The sequence below is a fragment of the Mastigoproctus giganteus genome, chromosome 10 (genome assembly GCF_048544385.1).
Source record: "Mastigoproctus giganteus isolate SK-2022 chromosome 10, ASM4854438v1, whole genome shotgun sequence".
NCBI classification, from domain to species: domain Eukaryota; kingdom Metazoa; phylum Arthropoda; class Arachnida; order Uropygi; family Thelyphonidae; genus Mastigoproctus; species Mastigoproctus giganteus.
Genome location: NC_143584.1, coordinates 167,866,906 through 167,891,659, shown reverse-complemented (window position 1 = coordinate 167,891,659; position 24,754 = coordinate 167,866,906). Strand labels below are relative to the sequence as shown.

The 24,754-nt window shown below is 37.5% G+C and overlaps 1 protein-coding gene across 5 annotated transcripts in view; it reads left to right on the top strand.

Annotated features, from left to right (window-relative positions):
- Positions 1–24,754, top strand: part of LOC150079459 (PAT complex subunit CCDC47) — a 264,969-nt gene that overhangs the window by 219,877 nt on the left and 20,338 nt on the right. For all 5 annotated transcript variants that reach the window (XM_090383780.1, XM_090383779.1, XM_090383781.1 and 2 more), the window contains one exon: positions 21,136–21,245. In XM_090383780.1, coding sequence (XP_090239906.1) covers positions 21,136–21,245 — 110 coding nt within the window. The remainder of the gene's footprint in view (positions 1–21,135; positions 21,246–24,754) is intronic.

The window sequence follows — 24,754 nt, the reverse complement described above, 5'->3', positions numbered from 1 at the left end:
TGCTATTAGTTAAGAAATACATAAAATCCAAGGAAGTGAAGCCAGTCGACATTGCTGGACAGTGCAGTGTCGAGTCAGTTTGGTGTGACATAAGCATTGGGAGATCAAAATTGAGAGTAGGAGTGTGCTATAGGCCTAATGACTCTGATGAGTATAATAAGAAACTGTACAGGGAAATAGAGTGGGCCAGTAGATCAGAGAGTCTTTTAATGGGGGATTTTAATTTCCCAGATATTGACTGGAATTTAGGGGCTGGTTACTCACACACTAGCAAGGCTTTTGTGGATTTATTGGATGATTGTTTTCTACATCAGCATGTTCGGGAGGCAACTAGAGGGAGTAATACTCTTGATTTGATTATCAGTAGTGATTCTTCATGCATTAAGAATCTGCAGGTAAATGAACCACTAGGTGGCAGTGATCACAGTGTGCTGAAGTGGGATTTACTCAAAGAGGTAACTACCATTAGGGGTAAAGGGAAGGGTTACTGCTTTCGTAAAGTCGACTACGATGGACTGAGACAGTATTTAAATTCTATACAGTGGGACCAACTGATGATGTTACCAACAGCAAATTGAAAATGGGAAGCATTGAAAGAACTTATCTTGGAAGCTACTAGGCCTTACATACCAACTAAGAAATATTGTTCAAGGTTTAGGCCTAAGTGGATGTCAGATGAACTAATGAGACATTTGGCAGAGAAGAAAAATGCATGGGATACATACAAATTAATAGGTGACACAGAAGCCTATAATTATAGACCTGTTAGTTTAAATTCTGTTCCCAGAAAATTAATGGAGGCACTGGTTAAAGAAGCACTGCAGGATCATCTAGACAAGACTTCAGTTATAGCTCGGACACAGCATGGTTTTGTTAAGGGGAAGTCTTGCCTGACCAATTTGATTGGATACTATAGTGCAGTCACTAAAGAACTCGATGCAGGGAATAACTTTGATATTATATACTTGGATCTTAGAAAGGCTTTTGATACTGTTGCACATGGAAAACTGCTGCACAAATTGGAGCAGTGTGGCACTGGAGGCAAATTGCTGCTATGGATAAAGGGGTGGTTGAGGGGGAGAAGACAGAGAGTGATAATCAATGGACACTGCTCATCGTGGACTAATGTTATTAGTGGAGCCCTCAGGGTTCAGTTTGGGTCCATTATTGTTTTCTGTATTTATAAATAGTAGTAGTAGTAGTAGTAGTGGCACTTGATGCAAGAAAGCAAGTGTAGGAGCTTATGCAGCATCAGCCAAAAAAAAAAAAAAAAAAATCACACCATACCCTCCAATTGCCTGTCCAGTTCCTCCTTAAATTTATTTAACCTATCAACTTCCACAACGACAGATGGAAGTTTGTTCCAGCAATTAACCACCCACTGGCTAAAGGCAAATTTCCGCACATCTATTCTACATCTATCCTTTCTTAATTTGAACTTATGTCCCCGTAGGTTCGTATTCTGAACAAGTGGGAGGATCCCATCAGAATTCAGCGTGCTCAACCCATTCAAGGCCTTATAGACCTCAATCAGATCACCGCGCAGGTGCCTAGTCTCCAGCCACTGCAATTTGCAGAACTTCAGCCTCTCTTGGTAAGAGGATCCCTTCATTCCCCTCACCAATCGTGTTGCTCTTCTCTGTACACGCTCAAGCAAATCTACATCCTTCCTAAAATGAGGCCTCCAGACCTGTACGCAGTACTCAAGGCGTGGCCTGACCATTGCCTTATACAGAGGGACAATCACCTCCTTTTCCCTGCTAGCAAAATTCCTATATATCATTCACAAAACCCCATGACCTGCCCTAGCAGCCTGTCTACATTGCTCAGAAAACTTCATATCTGACTGCACAATTACTCCCAGGTCTTTTTCATTTTCTACCACCTTAAGTGTAGTACCACACAGTTGGTACGTTTCTCTGGGGTTACTTCTACCCATATGCAGTACTTTGCATTTGTCAAGGTTGAACTTCAGTTGCCACTTCTTAGCCCATCTGCCCAAATTATCTAGATCCTGTTGCAGTAGCACACTGCCATTACTGTCATTAACAACCCTGCCAACCTTCGTGTCATCTGCAAACTTCGACATTAAGCCTGATATACCTTCATCAATATCATTGATAAATATACAAAACAACAGTGGACCCAACACCGAACCCTGTGGAACTCCACTAATAACATTAGTCCACGAAGAGCAGCACCCATTGATTACCACCCTCTGTCTTCTCCCATTTAACCATCCTTTTATCCATTGTAGCAACTTACCCTTAATACCATTCTGCTCCAATTTGTACAGTAGTCTTCCATGCGCAACAGTGTCAAAAGCTTTCCTGAAATCCAAGTATATGATATCAAAATTATTTTTTGCATCCAGTTCCTTTGTGACCACATCATAATAACCAATCAAATTTGTCAGACAAGACTTTCCCTTAACAAACCCATGCTGTGTCTGAATTATTGCTGCAGTCTTGTGTAGATGATTCTGCAATGCATCTTTAACCAGTGACTCCATTATTTTACCCGGAACAGAAGTTAAACTAACTGGTCTGTAATTATTCGTGTCACCCTTCGAACCTCCTTTGTGAATTGGGGATACATTTGCACATCTCCAGTCCGTGGGAACCTCCCCTGAATCCAAGGATGCTCTCATAATTATGGCTAAGGGTTTGCTTAGTTGCTTTGCCGCCTCCTTTAATATAACTGGATAGATCCCATCCGCCCCAGGTGCCTTTCTTATGTTTAACTTCAACAATTTCTCCTGCACTTTGCTCTCAGTTATTACAAAATCATTAAGCACACTGCTACAATTTGATAACCTTCTTCCATTTTCAAACTGTAATGATTCCTCACGTGTGAATGTAGATGCAAAATACTCATTCAGTTTGTTTGCTATCTGAGCAGGATCATCAACAGTCGAACCATCGATGTCAAGTGGACCAATCATATTCAGCCCCTTCCTTTTAGAGTTTATATAAGTAAAGAAATCCTTGCTGTTTTTCTTAGCATCTTTTGCCAAAGATTTCTCGTAATCCGCCTTTGCCTGCCGAACCTCCTTTGTGACCTGATTACAGACTAGCTTATATCTGTCATAGGCTTCTGCGTCGCCTGATAATTTATATGCATCCCATGCATTTTTCTTCTCTGTCACGAGTCTCATTAGTTCATTTGATAACCATTTAGGCCTAAACCTTGAACAATATTTCTTCATCGGTATGAAAAGTCTAGTAGCTTCCACGATTAATTCCTTGAATGCTTCCCACTTAGAATTTACTGTTTGTAACATCGTCAGTCGATCCCACTGTACAGAATTTAAAAACTGTCTGAGACCACTGTACTCCCCTTTACGGAAGCAAAAACCCTTTCCTTTACCCCTGACGGTAGTTACCTCTTTGAGTAAATCCCACTTCAGCACACTGTGATCACTGCCACCTAGTGGTTCCTTTATCTACAAATTCTTAATACACGAATGATCACTGCTGATAACCAGATCAAGAGTATTACTTTCTCTGGTTGCCTCTCGAACATGCTGCTGCAGAAAACAATCATCCAATAAATCCACAAAAGTCTGACTAGTGTGTGAGTGACCAACCCACAAGTTCCAGTCAATATCTGGGAAGTTAAAATCCCCCATTATAAGACATTCTGATTTACTGGCCCACTCTATTTCTCTGTACAATTGTTCATTGTACTCATTCGAGTCATTAGGCCTATAACACACTCCTACTCTTATCTTTGCTTTTGCAGTGCTTATGTCACACCAAACTGACTCAACAGTGCACTGTCCATCTATATCAACTGGATGCACTTCTTTTGATTTTATGTTTTTCTTAATTAACAGCATAACACCTCCTCCCTTTCTGTCCTGTCTATCCTTTCTGTACACATTGTACTCCCCAAATTCCAGTTCTGCATTCCTTATATCTTTGTGACACCACGTCTCTGCTATCCCAACAATATCCGCCTTTGATGTCTTGACCAACACTTCAATATCATCAAATTTATTTACTATACTTCTAGCATTGGTATACATGCAAGCATACATGCTCCTATGCCTATTCCTTGTTACCCTAACACATCCCATATACCCAACTATTCCAGGATGACTGCCATCCGTCCCTGAAACCCCCAACACCCCTCGCTCCAGGTCGCTTCTTATTCTAATAGAAGATGTGCAAGAATCACCTTCACCTCTGCCTGCGGTTACTGTTAAACTATTAGTCTTTGTATCCCCCCAAGCTAGCAGTTTTCCGACCCACCTAACACTGCCTCGATAGCATCAGCAAATATTCTTGCACCCTTTCTATTTAAGTGTATCCCATCCCTGTAGAAGCAATCTCTCCTGTTAACAAGTACAGTCCAGGCTGAAAAAAATTCTACCCCTTGAGCCTTGCACAATCTTTCCAGGGCCGAATTGATCGACAAGGCTCTCATCATATACTCCCTCCTATCGTGTCTGGGCAGAATTGCAGACACTTTCAAGTTCAACCCTAATTCTCGGCTTTTTTTCAACAGTGACCTGTACTTGTTGAGTAATTCTGCCGGTCTCCTACTCTTAATATCATTAGTGCCAACGTGTACAACTATATCACCTTTTGTGCCCTTGAAAGATGATATCCGCTCTACAACGTCATCAACCTTTGCCCCTGGCAGACATACCCTGGTCCTGTTCCACCTATCCTTTTTACATAGCATGTTCCCCGTTTCCCTGACAATAGAGTCACCAACAACTAATAGTTCCTGTGGGACCAGCGCATTCTGCCTTGGGGGTTGCCGCTGTGTTGCGTGATGACCAAGTGCAAGCTCTGGCGTTGATGTGGGCAGCTGAGAGCTTGATGGGCCCCTCAATTTATTTCCTTCGAGGGCATCCACCCTGTCCTTCAAACTCTCATATAGGCCCATAACAACGCTGAGTTGTCGCCTGATTTCCTTACACTCCTTACATCGCGCACACACAAAGACATCCCCCATGGCAATATCATGTTCCGTTCCAGAGAGTTCGGCAAACATTTCACAAGTTGCACATTTTTTTAGGCTGTGACGCGTTGGAGAATCGCCCCCCTCAGTTCTCCCCCGAGTCACAACACTCCTGCCACTTTGTGCCCATTGCTTTGCTGCTCTAGTTCGGGGCATGGTAGTTTAAATTAATAAAATCAATAAATTAAATGTCAGTAGTATTCGAATAGAAACTATGAAATAGAAACAGTGAAGCGTATTATTATATAATTATGCGTTAGAGCTACCTCAATTAAAAAATTTGAATTCCCTACAAAAACTTTGAATTCCCTATATACAAAAACAATGGCTACAAAAATCGAACAAAAATAACGGTTTTACCTATCGTAAGTAAAATCCACAAAACTCTTTATCTAAATTAAAATAAAAAATAACCAGCGTAACTATAACTATATGACTACGTATTAAGTACAATATAAAACAACAATCATGTAAATAAAAGGCAAACACTTATCGTTTTTGCGGAGCCTGTAACTGTCAGCTGTAACTTTTAAATAGGATAAATGATATTGATGATGGTATATCAAGCTTAATGTCCAAGTTTGCAGACGATACGAAGGTTGGCAGGGTTGTCAAGGACACTACTGACACTATGCTACTGCAACAGGATCTGGAAAGGTTGAGCAGATGGGCTGAGAGGTGGCAAATGAAGTTTAACATTGACAAATGTAAAGTACTACATATGGGAAACAGCAATCCCAGAGCAACGTATCAACTCTGTGGTACTACCCTGACAGTGGTAGAGAATGAAAGGGACCTGGGGGTGGTTGTGTAGGCAGATATGAAGTTCTCGGAGCAGTGCAGATGGGCTGCAAGAGTAGCTCATAGTGTATTGTCAATGATATGTAGGAATTTTTCTAACAGGGATAAGGAAGTGATTATTCCCTTGTATAAGGCAATGGTCAGGCCACACCTAGAGTACTGTATACAGGTCTGGAGGCCTCATTTCAAGAAGGATGTAGAGATGCTGGAACAAGTACAGAGAAGGGCAACAAGATTAGTGAAGGGAACAAAGGGGTGCTCTTACGAAGAAAGGCTTAAGTTTTGCAAATTACAGTGTCTGGAGACTAGGCACCAGCGAGGTGATCTGATAGAGGTGTATAAAGTCTTGAATGGTTTGAGCATGCTCAATGCTGATGGGATTCTTCCTCTTGCTCAGAATAATCACCTGAGAGGGCATAAATTCAAATTGAGGAAAGACAGATGTAGAATAGACGTGAGGAAATTTGCCTTTAGCCAGCGGGTGGTTGGTTGGTGGAACAGACTTCCATCCCTTGTCGTGGAAGTTGATAGCTTAAATAAGTTTAAGGCTCAGCTGGACAGGTATTTCGAACGAACAGAGGGGTGATTTGGAAGTGGTTATTCTTTATTTATTTATTTTATTTTATTTATTTTTTTTTTTTGGCTGATGCTGCATAAGCTTGCTTTCTTGCATCAAATGCCTCTACTAATGCTAATGGTAACAATTGTACTTCATTAAAATCAAAATGAAGTACACCTTCATCCTCCACTGGAAAGTATTTTTTTCCTGAAGCACATTCATTGACATTCTCTCTCATGTTGAGGTGTACAAAGCGAGAGAAAAGTTCCCAGAATGCTTCATGGCTGTTTTCATCATCATTATTTACATCATCTCATCCCTTTTCAAACTACTTATGCTATTCAGAAACACTTGACCTTTTCACTATTGCATTCCCATAAACTGCTAATAACATCTCCAGTTTTATTTGTTGTTCTAACCAGCACTCATTCATTTTTGTGAAAGGACTGTGAAGTTCTTTGTTAATATGATTGATTTGTAAGGGCTGGAAAGACTGTTTTATAAATGCAGCATAAACAAGAAAACATAATGTGGAATATACACTGGTGTTCAAAGAAGAAAGTGCATCACCCCTTAAAATTGTAATTGTCCGAATAACGTAAGTATATGGCAATATTTCTTACTTTTTGCATCAGATAAGATTGACACGTGTAGGTGATGATGTAATATTGCATCAGCTGTTACGTTCGGCTATATAAGCACGCTCTTCAAGAGATGGAGTCATTCCTTGCTTGTGTCAGGATGGCAAGTTACGTGCAGTTGACGCCATGAAGAAAGAGTGCTATTGTTGCTTTACGTGAGGAAGGATGTTATTCCCGTCATATTGCTTATAGAGTGTATTGTAATCAGTTGACAGTGAGTAGATTTCTTTCCAAACTCAAGAATACTGGTTCTGCTAATAGGAAAAAAGGGACTGGACACAAACGAGTCTGCACCAAAACAGGACTGCGTTTTGAAGCACTTATGCCTTAAAAACTGTAAAGCTTCTTCGTCTGAGCTCAAAAGAGAATGGGAAGAACATACAGGAATGGTAGCAAGTGCAGTAACAGTCAGGAGATGCCTCTTAAAAAATAGACTTGTAGCCCGTCGTCCTAAGAAGAAGCCCCTCCTCACACAAAAAATGAAAAAGGCCCGATTAATTTGGTGTAAGGAGCATGTCAGATGGACCCCCAAGCAGTGAAGTCAGTTATTTTCTCAGATGAGAAGAAATTCAACCTGCATGGCTCTGATAGGAGACAAACGATTCGCTGTAGATCTGGTGAAGAAAACCACATAGGCTGTATGTGTCTACAGTGAAATTCTCTACCAGCCAAATAATATGGGGGTGCATTTCATATCGCGGAGTAGGTCACCTGCAGTTTATAAAAGGTTCCGTAAATGGATACCTGGCTATGTTGGAAGATAAATTGCTGCCAACCATTATAGACCATTTCAACCTGCCAAGTAACTGCATCTTTCAGGACAACTCTGCTCCTTGTCATCGGGCGAAAAATGTAAAAGGGCACTTCTGTAGTTACTTTACCTTCATTTCTGCATTAGAGGTTCTACAGCAATGTGTTTACTTTTGTTACAGGTGAAAAAAATGGTTGGAAAAACGGTCTATTACAACTCTTAGCTGGCCAGCAAACAGCCCAGACCTGAATCCTATAGAGAACTGTTGGCATCGTATGGAATCTGCAATTGCCAGAAAGAAAAATAAAGACCCTTTGTGAACTTCAGGAAGCCATAATTCCTGTTTTGAACCACGAACTATCAGTTGATTATCTTCAGAAATTGATCTTGTCAATGCCTCGATGGTATGCTGCTGTCATCTGGGCCAGAGGCAGTTCAACTAAATATTAGTTTGCACCTGGTGAACTTTTCATTTTGTTTTCCATTTAAAATGATAAACTGAAGCAAATTGAGGGCTTCTGATAACCTTTCAGCCTTAATTGTCGTGTTTTCCAAAACTGTTGTATAAAGGTTGAAAATGCTCATTTTGGAATATTTTGAGAGCACCTTTCAAATATTAGTTAGCTTTGCCTTAACTATTAATAAATATCTTTTGTTTATATTTCTATTTGTGATGTTAGTCATTAATGCAACATACCATTGCAAAAAAGGGTTAGAAATGTGAAACTCCTAGGTGATGCACTTTCTTTGAACACCGGTGTATCTGTATTAGATCGTATTGCTTTACACTGAACTGTGAAGGCATTCTGAGAAATTTATCGTCACACCTCATGCACTGACATGGATGTTCGCCTGACATAAAGAAAAACGTACAGTGCCTGTGTTGGGAAATCACATTTTGTGTCATTAGCCTATGAGAGTATGTTTTGGTTTCAGTGGTGTGAAATAAATAGCAATTAGCTATTTATATCACTTTCATTTATTTCAAAAAGCAATTAGCATTTTTAGATGTTACTTATGCTTCAGATAATGTATAGTATATTGAAAGAATCTCTTTCTGTAAACACTGTAATTTGCAAAATTTAAGCCTTTCTTCATTTACCTATAGAAATAGAATTTTTAAATATTTTAGATTGAAGCCTTGTAAATGTTCGCCTTGTAAATGTTGAGCAGTTGTCCAGATGCAGCGTAAGCAAGCACAGTTGTGGGAGCATTACTGTATTAGGTTGTATTGCCAGAAATACCAGACACCAAAATGTAAAGGCATTCTGGAAATTTTATTGTCATGCCTCATATTTATTGTCATTACATCACTACCACCTAGTGGTAGCAGTGATGTAAAGAAGTAGGTATAGTGCTTGCATTGGAAAATCACATTTTGTATCATTAGCTACGACAGTGTATGGGTACAAGGAAGCATGAGGGTTTTTGCTGCACTAGCCAAAAAAATATAATAATAATAATAATAATAATAATTTATTAATTAATAATAATAAAAAAGAATAATAAAATAAACTACCCATATGACTCCCTTCTCATGTAGATGCCTATGACCTTTGCATTTCCCTAAGCTATCAGCCTCATCAACCATGGAGGCAACTTATTCCAGTAATCAGCAACTTGCTGGCTAAAAAAAAAACTTCCTTTTGTGACAATGAACATTTCAACTGTCACAGTCATTCATTTTACTCTCTCCTCTCAGAGCTTTATAAACCTCCTCTAGGATGCCTATAAGTTACCAAGTCCCATAGCCCATATTTTAAAGTCTTTCCCCAGTCTCACTAGACGATTGCCATCTTTGGACCCTCTCAATAAGCTTGAATGTCTTTTCTTAAGTGCAGTCTGTATACTTGAACATATTTTAAGTGTGGTCTTACATTTCCTTTATACAGTAAGATAATGACCTCCCTATCTCTACAAACAAATGATCAATAAATCATTGATCCATAGACCTTCTTGCCACTTGCTACACTGCGGAACTTCATATCTGACTATAATAACTCGCAAATTCTGTTCAACCTCATCAAATGTATAAGTTATTTGGGGTTGCTGTTCCCCAAGTGTGGCGCCTCCGTAGTCAGGTGGGCAGGAGCAGCAGTGTGCACACGCTTCTTGATTAGACCGCGGTTTGAGCCCATGACCACCAAATACGGAGGATGCAAAAAGGTCAGGGAATGACCACCACATATCCTGGAGCAATATTAGCATTAGTAGAGGCATATGATGCAAGAAAGCAAGCTTATGCAACATCAGCCAAAAAAAAAAAAATCCCGCTCCCATTTCACCTCTCCGTTCATTTCAAATACCTGTCCAGCTCAGCCTTAAATTTATTTAGGCTATCAACTTCTACGTCAGATGGAAGTTTGTTCCACCAATCAACCACCCGCTGGCTAAAGGCAAATTTCCGCACGTCTATCCTACATCTGTCTTTTCTCAATTTGAATTTATGCCCTCTCAGGTGATTATTCTGAGCAAGAGGAAGAATTCCAACAGCATTGAGCATGCTCAAACCATTCAAGGCTTTATACACCTCAATCAGATCACCTCTCAGGTGCCTAGTATCCAGACACTGTAATTTGCAAAATATAAGCCTTTCTTCGTAAGAGCAACCCTTTGTTCCATTCATTAATCTTGTTGCCCTTCTCTGTACTCGTTCCAACAGCTCTACATCCTTCTTCAAATGAGGCTTCCAGACCTGTATACAGTACTCAAAGTGCGGCCTGACCATTGCCTTATACAAGGGAATAATCACCTCCTTATCCCTGCTAGAAACATTCCTGTATATCATTGACCTGACACTATGAGTCCCTCTTGCAGACCATCTGCACTGCTCAGAAAACTTCATATCTTCCTGCACAATTACCCCCAGGTCCTCTGAGTTCTCTACCACTGTCAGTGTAGTACCACAGAGTTGATACGTCACTCTGGGGTTACTATATGTAGTACTTTACTTTTGTCAATGTTAAACTTCTTTTGCCTCTCAGCCCATCTGCTCAACTTTTCTAGATCCTGTTGCAGCAGCGTACTGTCATTAGTGTCCTTAACAACCCTTCCAACCTTTGTATCGTCTGCAAACTTGGACATTAAGCTTGATATACCATCATCAATATCATTTATAAATACAGAAAACAACAATGGACCCAACATTGAATCCTGAGGGACTGTACTAATAACTTTAGTCCACAATGAACAGTATCCATAGATTACCCACTCTCTGTCTTCTCCCACTCAACCATCGCTTTATCCATAGCAGCAATTTGCCTTCAATGCCACACTGCTTCAATTTGTTCAGCAGTCTTCCATGTGCAACATTATCAAAAGCCTTTTTAAGATCCAAATATATGATATCAAAGTTATTCCCTGCATCCAGTTCCTTTGTGACCACATCATAGTATCCAATCAAATTGGTGAGGCAAGACTTTCCCTTAAAAAAACCATGCTGTGACTGAGCTATAACTGAAGTCTTGTCTAGATGATCCTGCAGTGCTTCCATTAATTTTCCTGGAATAGAAGTTAAATTAACAGGTCTATAATTATTTGTGTTGCCTTTTGATCCTCCTTTGTGAATTGGGGTCACATTTGCACATCTCCAGTCCATGGGTACCTCTCCTGAGTCCAAAGAAGCTCTCATAATTTGGGCTAAGTGTTTGCTTACTTCCTTTGCTGCCTCCTTTAATATAACTGGATAGATCCAGTCCACCCAGGTGTCTTTTTTATTTTTATCTTCAACAATTTCTCCTCCACTTTCCTCTCAGTTATTACAAAATCATCTAGCTCACTGCCAGAGTTGAATACACCTCTGGCATTCCCCTCCCTGAATAACTCCTCATGGGTGAATGTAGATGCAAAATACTCATTTAGTTTGTTAGCCACCTGAGCAGGATCATCAACAGTTGAACCATCAATATCCAGTGGACCAATCTGATTCATCTCTTTCTTTCTAGAGTTTACATAGGTAAAGAACTCTTTGTTGTTTTTCTTTGCATCCTTTGCCAAGGATTTCTCATAATCTGCTTTTGCCTGCTTAATCTCCTTTGTGACTTGGTTACAAACCAGCTTATATCTATCATAGGCTTCCGTATCACCCATTAATTTATATGTATCCCATACATTTTTCTTCTCTGCCATATGTCTGATTAGTTCATCTGACATCCATTTAGGCCTAAACCTTGAACAATATTTCTTAGTTGGTACGTAAAACCTAGTAGCTTCCAAGATAAATTCTTTGAATGCTTCCCATTTTTAATTTGCTGCTGGTAACATCATCAGTTGGTCCCACCGTATAGAATTTAAATACTGTCTTAAATACCGTACTGAATTTAAATACCATAGTCGCCTTTACGAAAGCAAAAACCCTTCCCTTTACCCCTGATGGTAGTTACCTCTTTGAGTAAATCCCACTTCAGCACACTGTGATCACTGCCACCTAGTTGTTCCTTTATCTGCAGATTCTTAATGCATGAAGAATCACTACTGATAATCAGATCAAGATTCATGCTTTCTGCATCACCAAACATGCTGATGTAGAAAACAATCATCCAATAAATCCCCAAAAGCCTTGCTAGTGTGTGAGTGGCCAACCCACAAATTCCAGTCATTATCTGAGAAATTAAAATCTCCCATTATAAAACTCTCTGATTTACTGGCCCACTCTATTTCCTGTACAGTTTCTTATTATACTCATCAGAGTCATTAGGCCTATAACACACTCCTACTCTCAATTTTGATCTCCCAATGCTTATGTCACACCAAACTGACTCGACACTGCACTGTGCAGCGATGTCGACTGGCTTCACTTCCTTGGATTTTATGTGTTTCTTAACTAGTAGCATAACCCCTCCTCCCTTCCTATCCTGTCTATCTTTCCTGTATACATTGTATTCCCCAAATTCCAGTTCTGCATTTCCGACATCTGTGTGACACCACATCTCTTATATCTCAACAATATCTGCCTTAGATGTTTTGAGCAATACCTCAAATTCATCAAATTTATTTACCAAACTTCTAGCATTGGTGTGCATGCAAGTATACATGCACCTGTTCCTCTTCTTGTGGAGTGAAGGTGGAGTTGGATTTCTGGTCCATAAAGATTTAAAAAACAACATTTTGGAATTCAAAAGTACATCACCAAGGGTGTCAAGACTAATACTCAAGATTTCTAAGAGGTACAAGCTAAAGGTTATAATGATTTATGCACCAACATCGAGCCATGATGATGAAGAGGTTGAAGAAATGTACACCGAAATTGAGAGTCTTCTAGATGAGCCGAAAATCCACTACACTATTATATGTTGGAAAAAGACAAAACAGCGTGGAAAGGGGAACTATAGGAAATTTTGGAATTGGTGAAAGAAATGAAAGAGGTGAAAGACTTGTGGAATTTGCAGAATCTCAAGGATTGTCAGTAATGAACACTTTTTGCAAGAAAAGGGTGAACAGAAAGTGGACATGGAAGAGTCCAAATGGATTAACAGCTAATGAAATCAACTTCATCCTCACTAACAGAAGATATATTGTGAATGACGTTACCGTCCTGAATAATGTAAATGTTGGAAGTGATCACAGAATGATAAGAAAGGAAAGGAAAGGAAAAAAGTGACTGGAGTAAATAATACAAAGGTCTTTGAGATTACAGAAGAGGAGAAAAAGCAGTATGTACTGGAACTTAAGAACAAGTTTGAGCTTCTGCAGACTGCTGAGGACCAAGATATCGATGAGGAATATTACAACTTTCTTAAAGTGAAAGAGCCCAAGAAACCTATAGGGAAAAATAAATCCAAAGAAGAAAATATTAGTCAAGAAACACTTGATATAATGAACCGAAGGCAAAAAATGAAGAGCAAGATAAATACTAACAAGGAAAAAATTGAGTATACTGAGTTATGCAAAGCCATTAGAAAGAGACTCAGAGAGGACATAAGATTCAACACAAGAAAAGTAGAACAAGCATTAAAGGAAAACAAAGGATTTAAATCAGCAGCCAATAAGCAGTAATACAGAAAGACAAATGATACTGAAACTGAAAAATAGCGATGGTGTACTTATAACAAGCAGAGAAGGCATAATTCAAATAGCAGAAGACTACTATAGAGAATTATACAAAGAGCGAAGGAATGATGCCAGCAATGGGGAAGATGGATTGCAAAGTAACAACACATACGAAATACTTGATATTCTTCCTGATAAGGTAGAACATGCATTGAAGAAAATGAAGAATCAGAAAGCCCGGGGGGGGGGGATGAAGTTACTGTAGAATTGTTAAAATTGGGAGGAAGAGACAACACAAAAACTGGCAAGACTCTTCACAAAGTGCATTAGAAAAGGTGTGATGCCTAAGCAGTGGAATAATGCATTTGCTACATAAGAAAGGAGATAAATCAAAAATTGGAAATTATAGACCAATTAGCTTGTTATCCCACATCTACAAGTTGTTCACAAGGGTCATTACTAACAGATTAGAAAGAATACTTGATGAGAATCAACCGAAAGAGCAAGCTGGCTTTAGGACAGGATTCTCAACTATGAATCAACTTCACGTAATATCACAGCTAATGGAGAAAGCAAATGAATATAAAGCACCATTATGAAAAGGCATTTGACTCCATTCAGCATAAGGCAATGTTTCAGGCACTGGAAAGACAAGGCATAGATACCCCACATATTATGATTTTGAAGAAAATATATGAGAGTGCTACCTCCTTTATTAGACTAGACAAAGACAGTAAAAAATTTAAAATCGAGAAAATAGTTCGACAAGGAGACACAATATCTACGAAGCTGTTTACTGCTGCCCTTGAGGAAGCTTTCAGAAGATTAGACTGGTCGCAGAAAGGAGTCAATGTGAACGGAGAGTACCTAAACCATTTACGATTTGCAGATGACATTGTGGTCATAAGCCACGATCCCAAAGAATTAGAGGAAAATCTGAATCAGTTATGCACAGTTAGTAAGGATTTTGGACTAAAGATGAATATGGCTAAAACAAATGTAATGATGAACAAGTATGCCACAGAAAGGAAAATTATGATTGAAGGAGCAGTAATTGAAAAGGTGGAGTCATATACTTATCTGGGACAAGTTATTAGCTGTAATAATGATAAATGGCTGGAAGTCAAGAGAAGAATAAATTTTGGAAGGATAGCATTCAGGAAATATAGTCACATACTGAAGAGCAATATCCCAGTTTGTCTGAAACGTAAAATAATGAACCAATGTATACTCCCCACAATGACTTATGGAAGTGAAACTTGGGCACTCACCAAAAGAATGGAAGAGAAGCTGAGAACTACACAGCGAAGAATGGAACAAATTATATTGGGAATCAGATTGTTAGATCAGAAGAGAAACACATGGATTAGGCAGCAAACTCAAGTAAAGGACATTCTTATCAAAACTAAAGAACTAAAATGGTCTTGGGCAGGACACATAGCTCGGAGACATGGTGACAGATGGACTAAGAAAATAACAGAATGTGGGTAGTAAATGGATGGCCAGGTGCTCAAAGCAGAAGGAACTGGAAAGTTGCTGGAGAGGCCTTCATCTAGCAGTGGATTGAAAATGGCTGATGATGATGTTCCTATTCTTAGCTACCCTAACACAACCCATATGTTTACTTGTACTGCAATTGACTCCCAGCAGTCTCTGAAATACCCTGCATCTTGTTTTCCAAGCTGCTGCTCATTCCAATGGAAGCAGTGCAAGAATCACTTTCACCTCTGCCAGTGGCTACTGTTAATCTATTAGTCCTTGTATCCCCCCCCAAGCTAGCAGTTTTCCGACCCACCTCACACTGCCTTGATAGAATCAACAAATATTCTTGCACCCTTTCTATTTAAGTGTATCCCATTTACAGACCAGACTGAAAAAAATTCTACCCCTTGTGTCTTGCATAATCTTTCCAGGTGCCGAATTGATTGACAAGGCTCTTATCATATACTCCCTCCTATCGTGTCTGTGCAGAATTGCAGACACTTTCAATTTCAACCCTAATTCACAGTTTTTTTCAACAGTGACCTGTACTTGTTAAGTAATTCTGCCGGTCTTCTACTCTTAATATCATTAGTGCCACCGTGTACGTGTACAACAATATCACCTTTTGTGCCTTTAAAAGATGATATCCACTCTACAACGTCATCAACCTTTGCCCCTGGCAGACATACCCTAGTCCTGTTCCACCTACTCTTTTTACATAGCATGTTCCCTGTTTCCCTGACAATAGAGTCACAACAACTACTAGTTCCTGTGGGACCAACGCATTCTGCCTTGGGGGTTGCTGCTGTGTTGTGTGATGATGAAGTGCAAGGTCTGGTATTGATGTGGCCAGCTGAGTGCTTGATGAGCCCCTCAATTTAGATTCTTTGAGGGCATCCACCCTGTCCTTCAAGCTCTCATATAGGCCCATAACAATGCTGAGTTGCTGCTTCATTTCCTCACACTCCTTACATCGTGCACACACAAAGACTTCCCAATATCATCTCCCATACCTGATTGCTCCACAAACATCAAGCAAGCAGTGCATTTTAAAATGCTGTGATTCAGAGGGCAACTGTCCCCCTCAGTTCTCCCCTGAGCCACAGCACTCCATATAGCTTGAGCCTTTTGCTTTGCTGCTCTAGTCTGAGCAGAGGCGGATTTAACGGCGGGCGCACCGGGCGCGCGCCCTGGGCCACGACTTCTGAAGGGCCCACGCAAAAACCCAACAAATTAGTTCAAAACTTTGTGATTATTATTATGCTATTATTAATTATATTATACATATATTATATTCAAATTTTATTGGAAATAAAACATTAATAGTACATAATATTTTTTATTTATTTAAAAAAATGGTTAACATGTATTTTTATTTTCCCCGTCTCTTTTTTTTAAGGGGCCCAATATTTTCTTCTGCGCCCGGGGCCTCAACTGACCTTAATCCGCTCCTGAGTCTGAGTCATGATTTTGATTCAATTTCAGTACAAAATTATAACCCTAAAGCTGTATCCCAACACATCTATATATATATTTTTTCAGTATCATGTATTGTGTTCAAGTTTCTTTATATAACTTCTGTATTAAGTTATGTATTAATTAATTATGTAACGTTTGTAAAATCTAAGTCGTTAAATGTATTTAGTTAAAAAGTACAGTTTAATTGACAGTGAAGTTCAACAAGATTAATAAATTTTACTGATTAATTGATAATATTATATACTATACTAAGCTAACGCTATCTAGTTCGGGATATAATGTATCGTGTAACAATGGCGGCAAGTTATGAATGGTAAATCTACCGACACTTAAGTATTAATTAACTTCCAAAATCTCGCTGTCTCAATTCAGAATAAACCAAGGGGATTGATTAGGTCTATAAGCTACTTATAGAAAATAATTTAATATAACAATTGGTCAATAAAGCGGCTAAATATAGCTAAAAAACTTCCCATTTGCTGGCTCCGCAAAATTAAAAAATATGGCCCAGTTGCTAATGCTTCTAAAAAAACCGAAATAACAATAAAACCTTGTATTTTGCTGCATAGCTGCCACTTTTCTGATCATCCTTTTAGTCTATCTAACTTGTCCTGAAGAAGTGCTGCTTAGCACTAATTGTTAAGTATGCTACCAATCTTGACATCATCTGCAAGTTTTGATTATCATGCCATGTATCCCTTTGTCAATGTCATTTAAGAAAATCAAAAGCAACAGTGGTTCCAGTACTGATCCTTGGGGAACTCCACTTCTTAACTTTAAATCACAGGGATTTATTAGCTGCATTTAAATGTGTTAATTATGCTTGAGGTAATGCATAGTATAGTACCATGCTGATATCATAGCAACTAGATGTATATAGCTAATATTGTAACTAGAGGAATACTTATTTCTGTAGTTTCACTTTGCCTTTCCAGATGGTTCTTGCATTTCTCAGTGTTCTTCAGAATACTGAGAAATCCAAGAAAATTTCCTTGCTCCTTTGATCTTTAACCTGTTTAAATTTTGTCCCTAAATGGAATGCAGGTGCTCCATAGTCTGTTAGGCTGTTTTTATTTTAAAAAAAAATTAATTTTCAGGTTTTTTGCTCAATTAGAATTTTTTTTTTTTTTAAATATTTTCATAATTTATTCCATTTTTTTATTGCCTGAAATTTCTTGTGCTATTTGAGTTTTCTTTGGCAGTTCTTCTGTTGTACCTCAATTTTGCTATTTTCCAGTTTTTAATCTAGCACTTGCAACCAATTTTCAGAAAATTGGATACATACAATCAGTGTAATTAATGACGTTATAAATGACATTAGTGAAAAAAGGCACTCCCTTATTATTATTAGCCGTATAGTGCAAGGAAGCCTGAGGTTTATACGGAACCAGCCAAAAAAAAAATTCCCGAGTTACCCTGAGAGAGAGAGAGAGAGAGAGAGAGAGAGAGAGAGAGTTGTTGTTTGGTTTTTAGGAGCATTAGCAACTAAGGCCATATGGCTCCGGGGGTATGCGGTGGTCGTTCCCTGACCTTTCCACATCCTCCGTATTTGGTGGGCACAGGCTTGAACACCGGTCTAATCAAGAAGTGTGTGCTACGCACTGCAGCTCCTGCCCACCTGGCTATGGAGGGGCCCCCCGGAGAGAGGCGGGGAATCACCAAGAAAGAAGAATGATGATATCTAGCTCAGACCCTGGGTGTGCCAAGCCCATACTCACCAGATGTGAGCCCCTGGGGGGGTGAGGCATCTATACAGTGGCCCTCTAAGCTGGGTAAATGGATAAATTATGCTTTCTAGGTGGAAATGTTTGTGCACTTCAATTAATTTCAAAAAAGGATGGATAATACTGTTACTTGCTTGACATTTATTAATGTGTTAAGTGTAACTAAGAAGATTTCACTTCCAAATTTAAAAATGTGGCAAGATGTTTGTTGGATGGTATGTAACTTGAAAGGTTAACAAACTGCATATCAAGAAGTTATATGATGATTATTATAGCATTCTGCCAGGGGCCCAGGTTTTAATTATAGTACTACAGTCTAGGACTATTTCTTACCAATTTTTATTTCCTAATCAGCAATATTATAAACACACTAAAAATAAGATATAATGTTTAAAATGGTATTAATAATTAAAAAAATAATAATAAAATAAAATGTGAACTAGTGGTATAATTTGTTCATTGTAGCTTTTAGAAGTTTATAACGAAGCTAGAAAGCAATATTTCTAGGAAGCTAATTTCTATTTTTTCTGGTCAGTAATAAGGCAGTAATTTTTTTCCTTAAAAAAAACCTTTCATAACACAATTGGGTGCATAGAGTGTTTTGTATATTTTAGCCTCTCAAAGTTAGTATAAAAAATAATGCCCAACTTTGAGAAGCTTGCAATATGACTATGTACAAATATTTCTAACTTTTTTTCCTGATTAATAATAAATACTCTAAAAACAAAATAAATATAGTAAACCCTCGCTAATCTGGATTAATTTGGGGGAAGAGGTCATCCAGATTAGTGAAGCAAAAGATAGCCCTAAAAGACAAAAAAAAAAACTTAGAACACAAATAAATGGAAAAAAGTTAATGATATAGGTAGTGCTGATGAAAATAAATAAAAAAATATCACTGTGGAGCCTTTATTTAAAAACTATAAAAGACAATACATTTATCCACCTATCAATGGATAAATGTATTGTCTTTTATAGTTAATACATTTACAATACATTTATCCATCGATAAGTGGATAAATGTATTGCTTTTTTATACATTTATCAGGTGGTACTGGCGTCACACTCCACCGCTTGATTTTTGCTGTGAATACCACTTAAATACCACTTCTTTCAGCTTCTACACTTCTTTCGGCTTTTTTAATGTCTGTCTATTTGATACACTGCTTTTATCACTCTCCACATTGAATTTTAAAGCAAATGCTTTTATAGATTCTTTTTGTTTTTAATATCTGACACAGTCTGTTTGCCAATACCAAATTCTTTGGCAATTATTTTACAGGAACACCATTTTAAAGTTGTTCTATCACTTTGAGCTTGTCAGTGATAGTTAAAAAGTAACGTGTTTTCTTTTTATTCCACTTTTCAATTCTTTAGAACCCATAATTATATAAAATATGTTAACTTATGCACATATATACATATAAAGAAGTATGCAAATGAAGCGATATAAGCAATAACATTGTCTAACTCAGAGTCAACACCGATACTGAACAACATTCAAGGCAATGTGATGAATGTTCCATCTCTCTCTCTCTCTTTCTCTCTCTCTCTCTGTGCAGTCAGAGTGATTCATCTGCCTTCCTAAATCCTGTGTCTTCCAAAGTTCTCAACTGAGAACAGAATTTTTCATACTTCGATCCAGATTATCTGACATCCAAATTAACTGTAACTAGATTAGTGAGGGTTTACTGTGTATATATATTTTTTGGTTAAAATACTGCTATAAAAGAGGCTGTGGTTAAGTTTTTTTTTTTTATATATATTTCATATATTGTTAAAAAGGTAATACTTTTTATGCAAAAACTTGTATAGCAGCCATTTCTCTTTCAGTTTTATTTATTTTCCCTCTTTCTCATAGGCATATTATACTTTATAAAATAAAATATCTAATCTTAAACAATCTAACTCTCATTTTACTATATGTATTCTGACTTTGTGGGCTATAAACTTTATACAATAGACTCTTGATTTACCGGGATCTGATTAACCAGGACACCTCAAGACTCCTTAATTTAAAAAATATCTGCCGGAAATAATAAAATTCAAGTAATAAATAGAATAGGTATAAACAGATGTTTCGCAAGTTGTAAATAAGTAACAAGAAGTGGCGTTATAAGTTGTGAATTGGAGATGAATGTACCTATTATCCCACAACTTAACACCACTGTCTTCACACCCACCTCTCAAAAAAACAATAGAAAGAGAACAAGTGTTTAGTTTGTCTTACTGCATTGTGTGGATTGTGTGTTCCATTGCACTGCAAAAAGACAAAATTTGTTTCATTATTTATGTCAGGAGTGTCAAATTTTTTTTATAGTAAATATTTTAGAAATCACGAAAATGATGGGTAAACACAAAAGCTTTCAGTTGAATAAAAACTTTAAATTATTTAAAAGTTTGAAAATGGCATCGTAAGTTTTTCTGTTTTTTATCTATCGCCATATTTATTAAGTAAGTTGCTGAACATTTTTTGATATTTTTGGATTGACCAGGAAATTGATTAACTGGGATTTTATTTTTACCGTCTATCTTTGAAAATCAGAAGTCTTCTGTACTTCCAAAGCACAAAAGTGTGTTTAAGAATCCTTATTGATAAATCTGCATTGAAAATATAGATTTATTCTTTTGGGTTAACCCTGAAAGGAATGAATTTAATTAAGAAAAGTTTCTTAATTTTAGCCAAATCATACTAAAAATTCCCTACCTAATAGCTTCTCTGTATGATTGCTGTAGTGCCTGGACGAGGAAGAGTTACATCTGAAACGATGGAAAATATGAAACCTCTTCTACAATTAGTCTTCTACTGTGTTGAAAAAATAAGGAGATTTCATCTCAGCAAGGAAGTGAGTAATTCACAATATTAATGTTACATAAGGTTTAATATATATCATAAATTGTGCTTCTCTCTGGTCCCCTTCCCTCCACGATGTGATTACTTGTAAATTTATTAGAATCAGGTCTCACTATAACACACTCAGAATTAGAAGTTTTGCATAGTTAATGTATATAATATAGGTGTAAAAATACAATAGACAACTCTTAAAGGAAAAAACTACAATAGTAGTGTAATGATGCCTTTACACTACTATCGTAGTGTAAAGGCGTCGTTTCAACTGTATCTCATATTGTGCTCATCCTTACGAGTTACCATGTATTGCACTACCTCAAATAAGTAACGCTTCACTAATAGAGAAGACTATTGTTACTTATCTCAGTGGGCACCACCACCACCCAGACAGCCCCGTTTCAAGGCTTGTTGGCCTTTCATTGGTAAGTGGGTAGGCACCCTGGTATTGCAAAATTGAAATGATGCCTTTACACTTCAATCGTTACGCCACTATTGTAGTTTTTTCCTTTAAGAGTTGTCTATGGTGTTTTTACACCTATATTATAGATAATTATACTCTTAAAAATATTATGCCCAGTTGCATTTAGTCTTACTTAAAATAGTCAATGTATGTAAAACTTCCAATTATGAATTAGACTTTTGTATGGCCACAGATTGCTGTTTTTCTTGTGTTTTGTCACCTTAGTATGAATTGGATGCTGGTGGTATTTTTTTATACAGGGAAACAAAAGCAGGTTATGTAGTGAGAAGAATTATATTAATAAGCCCCTGTTTCAACTAATGTGGGTAATGTATCCTTGGAAAATCTTGTATGAGGTGAATTTATATTTGTCAGTAATGTTTTTTCATAAGCTCAATGTTCTAATAGCAAGTTGCATTCCTGGTGGACTGACTTCAAATGAAACATTTTTATTATACAAAATAGATTTTAACAGTGTAATATACATATGGAAATATAAATTTGGTTCTAAATAAAAAGATTTGAAAGTGTAAAATTGCTTACCTAAACAGTTTGTTTCACTGCTAGCTTTCCAACAACAGTTTCAACCCTTGATCGAAAACCACAGGATTGAGTCAATCTGTATTGGAAAGGACAAATATTTTTGGGCTTTCTTATCACTGTAACTGAATTAATCTGCCTCCAGTGAAGGTTGCTTGAATAAAATATCTCATTTTTCTTTTGTCAAAGCGGAATAAAAAGTTCTGAAAGTAGGTTAGTTCCCCCTCCAAGTGGATCAAAATCCAAAGCTGCATATTTACGTTCAGGAGGCAGTAAACATGTTAAATTCTTAACCTCCAAAGATTGTGATTGATTTAATCCCTTATCCAAATGGTTCTTAATCTTTAGTCTGCTGCAGACCACCAAGTTTGTTAAATTATATAAAACTTTATTTAAAACGTAAAAATGGTATTAATATTACTATTGGTAAATGATTCAAGGGAGCAAGGCTATACAGCATTAGTCAAAAATAAAATAAAATTAAAAAAAAAAAGCTGCCCATATCATTTGTTCAACCCCTCTAATAATATATCTAATCCTTCCTTAAAATAATCCACAACACTAGACAAAAATTTGTCCCAGCAATCAATTACTCTGGCCAAAAGCATATTTTCACTGTCCCACAACCATCCTTTTTCAATTTAAATTTATCCTATTGTGCATATTGTCTGAGAAAGAGTAAGGATGTCATCAGTATTTAGTTAACTCAATGTGTTTAAAGTCTTAAATACATTCGAGTAGTCCTCCTCACAATATTGCTAGTAACAGCATAAAAATTAGTCTTCAACAGTAGCATCTTTGGAAGTAAGGTTTTAAACCATTTATGTAAGCATTTTGCATTGTTAAATATTTTTATTTAAAAAGAACAAAAAACTTATTTAGACTTTTTTATATATGAGGAACAGTACAAAAGTAATACCTCCTGTTTTTTCCCTCAGAAAATTTAATTCCTACAACTATGCCTTTTACATCAGTTAATCCTCAATTCATTAGAGTCCTAACTTATATCATACATTATCAGGCATCTCTCTCATATTGCGGAGATATACTTCACAACTGTTTTGTCATCATTACATCACTTGGGTATCTACCCACCCACCTAAGAAGGACCATATAGCCCTGAAACGGTGCCATCTGGGTGGTGGTATCCACTGAGAATAAGTAACAAGTCTTCTCCTTTGGGTGAAGAGTTACTTATTCGAAGTAGTGCAATGTCATGGTGCTGCTATTGCAAATACAGCTAGGCCTCGCATAACGCGAGTTTGATTAACGCGATTTTCAGTTAACGCTATTTTAAAAATTATACCACTTTTCACTTTACAAGATACAAATTTCCAGTTAACGCGATCTTTTTGTTTTTTATGCAATAGTTGAAAAAGATTTGAATTGCGCATTAAGCTTACCGCAAGTCGTACGGTCAATAAACAAACGTTTGCCTGCTACCCGCCTCGGTGTGTTCCATCAACCATCGGAAGAAGACATGTTGCTTGTTTGTCTCCTGCTAATAAAGTCAATGAACACTTGCATAAAAATTCAAATTTTTAAATGAGCCAGATGAAAATGTTACCGCGAAGGAGATAACAGTAAAAGAATTAGATGAAATCTTTTGTATCGCATAGAACCTCAAACAAAAGGTTTGATGTTCTCTGCGATATTTATTTTGCCAGGGCCCAGAGAAGATTGTTGTCGGCTATCGGAAATTGATTGATGAAAATAGAAAGTCAACACTGTTCAAATATTTCCACAACAGTCATTTCTTCATTGTGTATTTTATGTCAGAGGTTCCCAAACTTTCTCGGTTCACAGTGCCCTTAGTGTCTCAGTAATTTTTTCAAGGCGCACCCAGACCTAAAGAAATACATAACAGTTCTGTTTAGTAGTTAGGTCCAAACAACTTAATAAGAAGTGCTGAAACTGTGAACTGTCTCGAGCTAGTATTTCACGCGGTGTCCGACAGATGTCGAGTATTGCTGTGTTTCCCTCGAAAATTTAAAATATTTCGCGGCGCACAGTTTGGGAACCGCTGTTTTATGCAATAAACATTTAATTCCATAATTATTTTCATTATCTTTTACATTGTATACAGTTAAAAGTTATTTAAAAGGTATTTTTAAAATTCTTTATGGACATTCCAGAAAGTCAAGGACCAATTATAATTTTTCCTGATTATTATATTCGATTAACGCATTTCCGTTTTGCGCGATGCGCTTGCGGGACGAATTAATTGCACTAATCGAGGCCAGCCTGTATTTGCTAATCTATAATTGGCTGCGTATTAATGATGCAAGTGCACTAAGATATACATAGTCCTCAAGCATTAATAAACAGACTGTTATTGTTCCACAAAGTCATGGAGAAGAAGAACCTCATTAAGGTTTTTCCAGTCAAACTCTACGGATGCTGGCTTTCAGCTTTATCAACGTTTCCACATATCGACCTCAGTTTATTGTGGCACCACAGTCCAAGAAGCCCACAATCAAGCCCATCTTTGCCCCAAAATGCTG